Source organism: Sander vitreus, unplaced genomic scaffold, assembly GCF_031162955.1.
Source record: "Sander vitreus isolate 19-12246 unplaced genomic scaffold, sanVit1 ctg421_0, whole genome shotgun sequence".
Classification (NCBI taxonomy): Eukaryota; Metazoa; Chordata; class Actinopteri; order Perciformes; family Percidae; genus Sander; species Sander vitreus.
In genome coordinates this window covers 1-10,000 of record NW_027595541.1, presented here as the reverse complement: position 1 = coordinate 10,000, position 10,000 = coordinate 1, and the positions used below count along the sequence as shown (strand labels likewise).

Sequence of the window (10,000 nt, the reverse complement as noted above, 5' to 3'; positions counted from 1 at the left end):
GCAGAACTGTGTGTCCCCGTCCAAATGTTTCCCCGTCCGTGCTGAACGAAGGGGTTTAAATCCTGCTGCTGTGTTCAGTTTGTGTAATCCACTCTCTCCTCTCGTCTCTCTCCCTCTCTCGCTCTCTCTGTCGGGCTTTTGTATCTCACCTGCTTCACCTCTGTACCGAGTCCCGCCCTCTCACAGTCCACAGCACATTTCCACAGAGCTGATAAAAACCTGTGACCCTTGTCCCGTCCGCTCTTCAGCGTCTGTTGTTGTCATTGTTGTTGTCACGTCCACAGTTATTCCACAGGTAACCCGAGACGCCGGGCGACTGCTTCAGTTTTTCCCTCTCTCGCTGTAACTCAAGACACACTCACAGACGGCGTCTTCGCGTCCGTCTCAACCCTCAGAAGTCACAGCTGCTGCGTCAGAAACACACGTGTGAAACGTAATCCTTTTGTGTAAATAAACTCACCAAATGTGCAGACTTTTGGTCAAAGAGAGCCCGTTGTGTGTCACATAAAAAGGAGAACACACACTAAAGATTTGAGCTAGATTTTACATTTTCACTTTGTTTGGCTGAAAAATGAAATGATTTATGGGCACCAGGTAGGATCAAACAAAAAGGAGAATATCAAAGTAAAAAAAAAAAGAAAAAAGACTTATTTTGGAAGAACTTGCAAAACTAAAAGCCAGATTTTCATTTGACTACTTTAAGTGAGAATCCTAAACTAATATTTAGGCGAGAATGTAGAGCTGTGACTATCTGTGCTTAACAAGTGTGTGTGTGTGTGTGTGTGTGTGTGTGTGTGTGTGTGTGTGTGTGTGTCACCTTAACTCAAGTCCAGTGAAGATGAGTTTCTGTTTGACCTGCAGGTTAGCATATTATCATTATTATTATTAGTAGTATATTATTATTATTATATTGGGCTTTTTGACGGGGTTGGGTTTCTGCTGAACCCTACGCTGTCACTCCGCGCTACGCTGGTTAACGTGACGACGGCGCCGTTGATTACAGGAAGGTGTTTACGTAGGTGGAGCTTCAATGCAGCAGGCTGAGAGGAAGTGGAAATGGAACTGGTGAGCAGAAAAAGTGTTGTTTGGCAGTACTTTCAGTCAAAAGAAGGCCATTCAAGTCCAGCTACATGTTCAATCTGCAATGCTGATTAGTCTGGTGGTGGCGAGGACCCTAAACAATACACAACATCACCGCTGTTACAACATCTGGTATGAAACATCTGGAAGAATACGAGCTGAGCATGAAGGAATCTACAGACAGCAGCCAGAATGCAGCAACTTCAGGTACAGCAAAGGAAGGACAGTCACTGTTTACTTCATTAATGTGTTGACTGTGTTCATGGACTGAGGACGGGACGAGGACTCAGCAGAACCTCAACCAGGGGGTTCAGGACTCAGCAGAACCTCAACCAGGGGGTTCAGGACTCAGCAGAACCCCAAAAATCTGGATTTGATGCATCCCTAGTAAAAAGTACACAAAGAGAGTACAGTATGATCAATTCTCCGCTGTGTGGGATCCGTTCCCTCAGGTCGGTTCCGGCGCCGATCCCCCAGTATTTCGTCTCTGTCCTCCGGCTGCTTAGTTAGTTCATTAGATCAGTGTGATCCAGTGAGAGTAACGAGCAAAGACTCGTCTCTCTCTGTCCCGTTTTCCTCTGCTATTGAACTGAAGAATCCACAAATAAAAAGAACGAGATGTTGCAAACTTCCCGACGATTCTTCGTTTGTCCGTTAACTTTTTCTCCACGTTTGTTCCACCGGCAATCGTTAGTTCAGTGTCGGTCCGAGAGAGAAACTGACGACCTCGGTTTTCCCAGCTTGTCCCCAAGTTCAGTTAGCGTTCTCATTGCAGGTCGGTCCGAGAGACAAACTGTAAAGACTCGTCTCTCTCCGTCCCGTTGTCCTCTGCGACAAATAAAAAGAACGAGACGCTGCAAACTTCCTGACGTTTCTTATCCAGACCGACAGCCAACCAGGGGGTTCAGGATTCAGCAGAACCTCAACCAGGGGGTTCAGGACTCAGCAGAACCTCAACCAGGGGGTTCAGGATTCAGCAGAACCTCAACCAGGGGGTTCAGGATTCAGCAGAACCTCAACCAGGGGATTCAGGACTCAGCAGAACCCCAAAAATCTGGATTTGATGCATCCCTAGTAAAAAGTACACAAAGAGAGTACAGTATGATCAATTCTCCGCTGTGTGGGATCCGTTCCCTCAGGTCGGTTCCGGCGCCGATCCCCCAGTATTTCGTCTCTGTCCTCCGGCTGCTTAGTTAGTTCATTAGATCAGTGTGATCCAGTGAGAGTAACGAGCAAAGACTCGTCTCTCTCTGTCCCGTTTTCCTCTGCTATTGAACTGAAGAATCCACAAATAAAAAGAACGAGATGTTGCAAACTTCCCGACGATTCTTCGTTTGTCCGTTAACTTTTTCTCCACGTTTGTTCCACCGGCAATCGTTAGTTCAGTGTCGGTCCGAGAGAGAAACTGACGACCTCGGTTTTCCCAGCTTGTCCCCAAGTTCAGTTAGCGTTCTCATTGCAGGTCGGTCCGAGAGACAAACTGTAAAGACTCGTCTCTCTCCGTCCCGTTGTCCTCTGCGACAAATAAAAAGAACGAGACGCTGCAAACTTCCTGACGTTTCTTATCCAGACCGACAGCAAAAATCCAAATAATCTGTTGAGTCTGTTAACTTCCCCTCCATGTTTTTTATTTATTTATTGTGTCTGTCCTCCAGCTCCTTCGTTAGTTCGTTAGATCAGCGTCGGTCCGAGACAGAAACTGTGTCTCTCTCCGTCCCGTTATCCTCTGCCTCTGTCCGGCAGATTAAAGCCGAGTTAGGTCGGGTCTTCACCTCCATCAGACTGAGTGAATGACAGAAATAGAGAGAGAGAGCCCTCCACTATGTGTGAACCTCTCTCGCCCCTCCCTCCCTGTCCTGGGACCATCTGTTGTTTCTGCAGGATGAAACTCTGCAGAGGACCAAGAACGCTCACTGATGATGTAACACGATGGTACTTCATGATGCTTTGATTATCTGCTGGACACGTTTAGAGCTTTAAATAAACGTTCTCGTTCTGCAGGTCAAAAGGTGACCTCGTTGATCAGCGTCCTGGAAACCTGCCCACCCCGTCCTGCAGACTCTGACCGTGGGGACTCCGTGGGAGCTGACAGTCTGAATCACAGCCAGAGAATCGTGATGTATGCATCAGTCAGGACCTCGCTGTACACGGAGGCGACCCGTCCTGAAGCCTACGGTACAACAGTGCACAGAGGGAGCTTCTGGAAACTGTTCTGCAGCAACAAAAGAGGACGTTTCCAGTCCACTGAACGCTTTCAGCGTCCTAATGAAGGGGGAACGGGAGTCCAACGGTCACACAACTAGGGTTGCACGATACTGACAAAATGTGATATATGCGTTAACGATTATTCATTTTCCTAAGTTATGGGAAAACGCATCAAAATACAGTAGATTCACAACAATATAGGGCACACTGAGACTTCCGTACGGCTCCGTAGTTCAGCTGGACCACAGGTCGGACGTGGATGAAAAATATTTCCGACTAGGGCTGAACAATTAATTGCATTTGCAATAATATCGCGATATGTTAAAACGTGATTTCCTAATCAAAAAGGCTGCGAGCAAATCAGTCTGCACCCGCAGAGAAAGCATCAACTTAGCTTAGCACGCTAACGCTACGCCGTACCTTGAGCAGATTTCTGTCATTCAGACAACTCTGAGTTGTAGTTTAACACTTTTACAGCCATTTTAATAAAATGAAGGGTTTTATTCAGGCTGGAGTCCATACCTGCAGTTAATGGATACAGGCACGCAGAACTGAAGGCTCGGTTAGCAACGGTTAGCTCTGATTAGCGGTTAGCTCCAGTTAGCTAGCTCCGTTATAGAGACATGGAGTGGAGGAGAGGAGTAACAACCAGACTGATAAAGGACGTTCAGGGAGCTTTCACAGCAGCGTGGCTGCGTTGTTTCAACGGTTTTATTAGTACAGTTAATCCCACAACAAGACCAGCAGCAGCATGCTACTGCTAACGTAACGATAGCCTCTCTGTCTCTGTGTGCAACGTTGACGCTGTCATGCACACAACTTCACGAAGGGGAGGGAGGGGCTGGAGGCAGCCATATATATACTGTATATACTGTGTTTAAAAAGTGCAATCCACATGTTTACATATGTTTATTACAGTAAATGATAATTAAATGTGAGTACTACTAAGTGTGGTAAAGCCACATCTTTGTTTTTATATTTCTGCAACCTGCCCTTTAGTTTGTGTGATTAGTTTCTGACTTTCATATGAATGTTTCCACCAGGCGGTCAGTGCTCAGTATTACTAGTAATACTACTGGGACTGCAGTAGTATTACTAGTAATACTACTGGGACTGAAGGAGTTCAACAAAAGATGTCATTCATATACATTCATGCATCACCTGATGTCATCATCACATCCAGGCCTCCAGGAAACAACAGTTGTGTTCTCTCTTTTGCTCCCCTCACTCCCTTCGCTGTCTTTAGGTCCTCTCTTTTCTTTCACTTCTCTGATTCGTTCAGTTTTGTGTCTCTATCCATTTCTTCACTTACACCGTCGCTCGTTGTGCACCAACGTGTGCACGTGGCACGGTAACTGGCCAATGAAACGTGATCATCACAGCGTTTCGAGGTGTAACTCAAACACAACTAAGCCACACAGCCAACAGACGGGACGCAGCGCTCCACTTGATATTAAGGAGATATATCATGCACCCCTACACACAACCCTCCAATCAGACAGCTCGCATTTCAAACGCTGGTTCACAGGGATGATGCAGTAGAGTAGATTAGACATTGTAGGTTTAACTTATCGTAGCTTTATGACCGTATGGTTTCATGAGAACAGGCTGAGATGTGAGACGTCCATATCAACGGACGTCTTGTCTCGTGACATCTACGGCTTATTTTCATTGTTGATTAATCAGTTTCTCCACAATGAGTCGTGCAAAAGCACCACTTTAAATATTGTGTGTACCAAAGATGGGTTCATAAGTTTCAGCCAGTCCATCTTTATTAAAATAAACACATTTGTTTCTGAGCTGCCAACTGCATCAAACAGTAACCGATGGAAAGAATAAAACAATAAACTGTTCCAGAGAAAGTCAACCTGGGCTGAGTCCAGTAGGATTGTGCGTCAGCGATCAGACTGCGATATGTTTCTGAGGAAGAGGGCATTTTAATCTCCCTCACTCACTTATTAAATCGGTCACATTTCAAAACAAAGCTATAAAGTTATGAAGGCTTCAGGTGCGTCAGTGACTGTAAGAAGAGTGGAGCAGATTAGTGTGAACAGCTTTCTCTCTTCATTGGTTTCAGACGCTTTTAGCAACAGAAAATGTCACCAAAAAGTTTCTCATGAAGGAAACGTGTGTGTGTGTGCGTGTGTGTGTGTGTGTGTGTGTGTGTGCATGTTTCTGTGTGTGTGTGTGTGTCTGGCTGTGTGTGTGTGTGTGTGTGTGTGTGTGTGTGTGTGTGTGTGTGTGTGTGTGTGTGTGTGTGTGTGTGTGTGTGTGTGTGTGTGTGTGTGTGTGTGTGTGTGTGTGTGTGTGCATGTTTCTGTGTGTGTGTCTCGCTGTGTGTGTGTGTGCATGTTTCTGTGTGTGTGTCTGGGTGTGTGTGTGTGTGTGTGTGTGTGTGTGTGTGTGTGTGTGTGTGTGTGTGTGTGTGTGTGTGTGTGTGTGTGTGTGTGTGTGTGTGTGTGTGTGTGTGTGTGTGTGTGTGTTTTTGAGAGTCTTTGTATGCGTGTGTCTGTGTGTGTGTGTTTTTGAGAGTGTGTGTGTGTCTGTGTGCGTGTGTGTGTCTTTGTATGCGTGTGTCTTTGTGTGTGTGTGCGTGTGTGTCTTTGTATGCGTGTGTCTTTGTGTGTGTGTGTGTGTGTGTGTCTTTGTATGCGTGTCTGTGTGTGTCTTTGTATGCGTGTGTCTTTGTGTGTGTGTGTGTGTGTGTGTGTCTTTGTATGCGTGTGTCTTTGTGTGTGTGTGTGTGTGTGTGTGTGTGTGTGTGTGTGTGCGTGCGTCCTGTAATCTCTGATTTTATACACCGTTGCTATGATTTGCTGTAATCAGCTGTGTATAAACACAATATTGTATGAACAGATCTTAGTCTCGTGTACCATCAATAATGATAGTTTAACACTGTGTTTTATTACTAGATATTGATCAGATTATCATCTTAAACTGAACTACACTTTTCACTTCCTGCAGCTACATCAGCTGATGTTGAACGACCCTGCTGTTAATAATCCACCTGCTGACCTGCGAACCTCCAGCAGGAAGCCAACTTTTGCTTAATGTCGATGACATCTTGGTGGCCTCGCCATCAGAACAGGACCGTGAGACAGACACCCTGAGCAAGGACATAAGGTCAGTAAGAAGAAATTACTAACTGGCAGACAACTGTGTCAGTAAGAGAGGGAGACAAATGATTATGTAGAGAAGCAACGGCATATGTCCGTGAACAAGGATGATATGAAGGTTAAGATAGTGAAGGATGAAATGGGAATTAGTTTATCCAGTTTGAGAAGATTTTTGCAGAGCGTTCCAGTCGCGAGCGGCAGCAGATGAAGTGTTAAGCACCTATAACACACTAATAACACTACTTATGATTCAGTGCTGCCCAGATCATTTATTGGGAAGTGATCTCATGTAAAAGTTATAATTGGATTGATGTAAAGGTGATACGAACAGCAGATTGAGAGTGCTGATCTCAGAATTTCGTTAAAAATAATAGAACAATTGTGCGCTTTATCAGTGGAAATAGCCCGACATGAACATCAGTAAACTATTTGTGGATGAAGCCTGTAAATGCACCGTTTACCTTTAAAAAATGACTGTGTGTGATAATGTAAAAGCAGACCGCTCGCAATCAGATACATTTGACCATGAATAACAGAAAATGTTTACAGTGTATCATTCATCTGTGCATGTCTTACAGATTCACAAACAACTGAAAGGAAATCTGTTTATTACTGGTTAGAATGGATAATGTACATTGCACAACAAGCTAATGTTAACAACTGCATAGCATGCTCCACTGGGAGGCCACAGTTAGGCACCATCCACTCAAACTGAACAACTAAAATGATGCCACGGGTTAGCACGGTGTCCTTAGTTTCTTTAGCTGTGCCTATCTAAGCCTTACACCTCAAATGTACCGAGTCATTAAGTTTACGGTTTCCTCCAGTAAATACCGTCCTCTCTTTTCCAGGTAATTGCACCTATTTCTCGACAGCAGGATGGGGAAGAAGGGTGCACTAACTGAGCTCGTCTTGGTGTTTACATCACTACCGACATAGGTAACTACTTAGCCTCATGGTTTGTTAATCAAAGCACAAGAAGAGTTGATGTGTGGCCACTGTGTGGAGGACTTCTCTTCCATATTCCACAAACAGAACCCGACCCATGTCGTCTCATACCGAGCAAGAAGGGGCGCACCTGGTGGCACTTTTGATGACAGAGTGTACATTGAGGGATGGGTTAGGGTTTGGGATGGATTAGTGTAAGGGTCAGATACAGGGATGGATTAGGGTTGGGGATGGTTAGGTATAGGGATGGGTTAGGGTTTGGGATGGGTTAGGGATGGGTTAGGGTTTGGGATGTTAGGTATAGGGATGGGTTAGGGTTTGGGATGTTAGTGTAAGGGTCAGATACAGGGATGGGTTAGGGTTGGGTCAGGGTTAGGGATGGGTTAGGGTTGGTGTAGGGTTTGGGATGGGTTAGGTGTGTTCGGGTTAGGTTAGGGTTAGGGATGGGTTAGGTTAGGGATGGGTTAGGTGTGTTCGGGTTAGGTGTGTTCGGGTTAGGTTAGGTTAGGGATGGGTTGGGTTAGGGATGGGTTAGGGTTTGGGATGGTTAGGTATAGGGATGGGTTAGGGATGGGTTAAGGTTGTTAGGTATAGGGATGGTTAGGGTTTGGGATGTTAGGTATAGGGATGGGTTAGGGTTTGGGATGGGTTAGTGTAAGGGTCAGATACAGGGATGGGTTAGGGTTGGGTCAGGGTTAGGGATGGGTTAGGTTAGGGATGGGTTAGGTGTGTTCGGGTTAGGTTAGGGATGGGTTAGGTTAGGGATGGGTTAGGGTTGGTGTAGGGATGGGTTAGTTGTGTTCGGGTTAGGTTAGGGATGGGTTAGGGTTGGGTTAGGATTAGGGTTTGGGATGGGTTAGGTGTGTTCGGGTTAGGTTAGGTTAGGGATGGGTTAGGGATGGGTTAGGTGTGATCGGGTTAGGGATGGGTTAGGTTAGGGATGGGTTAGGTTAGGGATGGGTTAGGGTTGGGTTAGGATTAGGGTTTGGGATGGGTTAGGTGTGTTCGGGTTAGGTTGGGTTAGGGATGGGTTAGGGTTAGGTTAGGGATGGGTTAGGTTAGGGATGGGTTAGGTGTGTTCGGGTTAGGTTAGGGATGGGTTGGGTCAGGGATGGGTTAGGTTAGGGATGGGTGCTTCGAGGGCCACGGGCACAAGGGGACCACTAATGTGAGAACACACTCTAAAACCTTAAAAAAACAGGTCTGGTTATCTAAAAATCGGTCTAAATAGGACACATATATTAAAAGAACCACTGGACAGGCCGGTCAGCAGGTTAGGGAAAATGACCAAAAATAGATGTAAAACGACTACAAGGAAACCCATTGGGATGTTTTATAATTATCTGTTCAATTAAATGTCCTGTAAGTTGTATTAAGTGAAGTTCTTTAAAAGATATCAGAGAAAAGTGGAGACGCGACGGCCATCGTTAGAAACCCAGACTGTCTCAATCTCACGTCTCTTCTCTGATATCTGTTATGCTGTCACAGCATCTCTGACTCACGAGCTTTAGTCACGCAATTCGGGACTTGTCCAATTGCAATGCTCATGCTCTGCATAAAGCTGTCCTCTGTTCTAGCTGTAATGTCTTCCTCTAACTCCGGGAGAGAACTGGGTTGGCCACCCAACACTAAACAACTGTGATTAATAGAAGTGTGACTTCAGAGAGAGACGTATATTTAGTCCGACTGGGTGAAATGAACACTGGCTGCTGAGAAATAAAAATGTTGTCAAACTGGTTCAGCGTGAGTCAGCCTGTTGAAATGTTCACCTGGTGACAGGTGAGTGAGGAGGACAGTAGACTTTGACATTGCTGAACGGAGCTGAGACGCCATTACAGGGTGTGAGATCTCTGCTGGAAAACACACGACGGGAAGATTAGAAGCAGTCAAGAGAAGGGACAGTAACTCGGTGAGTCTTGTTTTTGAGAGACATTTAGACACAAAGACAGATGGCTGAGAAAACTGCTCTTTTTGAAAGTTACCTGAACTGCCATGTGTGTTCAGAGACTTTCAGAGATCCTGTGTCTCTGAGCTGCAACCACAGCTTCTGTTCAAGCTGCCTGCACTCATTCTGGGAACAAGCTAACAACAAAAACTGTCCCATTTGTAAAAGAAAGTCCTTAACGGATAAACCAGCAGTAAACTTTGTACTGAAGGAACTGGCTGACAATTTTGCTGGGAGACAGAAATCTGGATCATCTGAGACAGAAAAAGGAGAGAAGAAGGTGGAGGTGATGTGTGATAAACATCCAGAAGTCCCTTATTTGTTCTGTAAGGATGAAGATAGAGCTGTGTGTCCTGTCTGTGAGTTTTCTCTCCACCACGGTCACACGGTGGTTCCTGTAGAACAAGCAGTCAGAGATCTGAAGGAGCAGCTGAAATCTGACTTACAGTCTCTGCAGGACAAGAGAGACAAACACAGACGAGTGGAGGAAACATACGATGAAATAACTCAACACTCCAAGAAGCAGCTGCTGTCTACAGAGAGTCAGATCAGAGCTGAGTTCAACAAGCTGCACCAGTTCCTGAAAGAGGAAGAGGAGTCCAGACTGGCAGCTCTGAGGGAGGAAGAGCAGCAGAGGGGGAAGACTGTCAGCAGAGAGATGAAGAGGATTCAGGAGCAGATCTCCTCTCTGTCAGACAGCATCTCT

General features: G+C 45.6%; 2 protein-coding genes across 3 annotated transcripts in view; one reads left to right on the top strand and one right to left on the bottom strand.

The window, feature by feature from the left end:
• The window catches only part of kifc3 (kinesin family member C3), a 47,137-nt gene extending 46,988 nt beyond the window's left edge, over positions 1-149 (bottom strand). The window contains exon 1 of one of the 2 annotated variants that reach the window (XM_078245232.1): positions 1-149. This exon is cut by the window's left edge and continues 696 nt beyond it. The gene's annotated coding sequence lies outside the window, so the exon portion shown is untranslated. The other variant, XM_078245233.1, reaches the window with a different exon arrangement.
• Positions 150-9,118: 8,969 nt separating this feature from the next.
• LOC144514045 (E3 ubiquitin-protein ligase TRIM35-like) lies at positions 9,119-9,997 on the top strand (the record flags this gene model as incomplete). The annotated part of the gene is made up of 1 exon (XM_078245231.1): positions 9,119-9,997. A coding segment is annotated over exon 1 (699 nt), but the record flags the coding sequence as incomplete, so codon positions are not given.
• Positions 9,998-10,000: the final 3 nt, after the last annotated feature.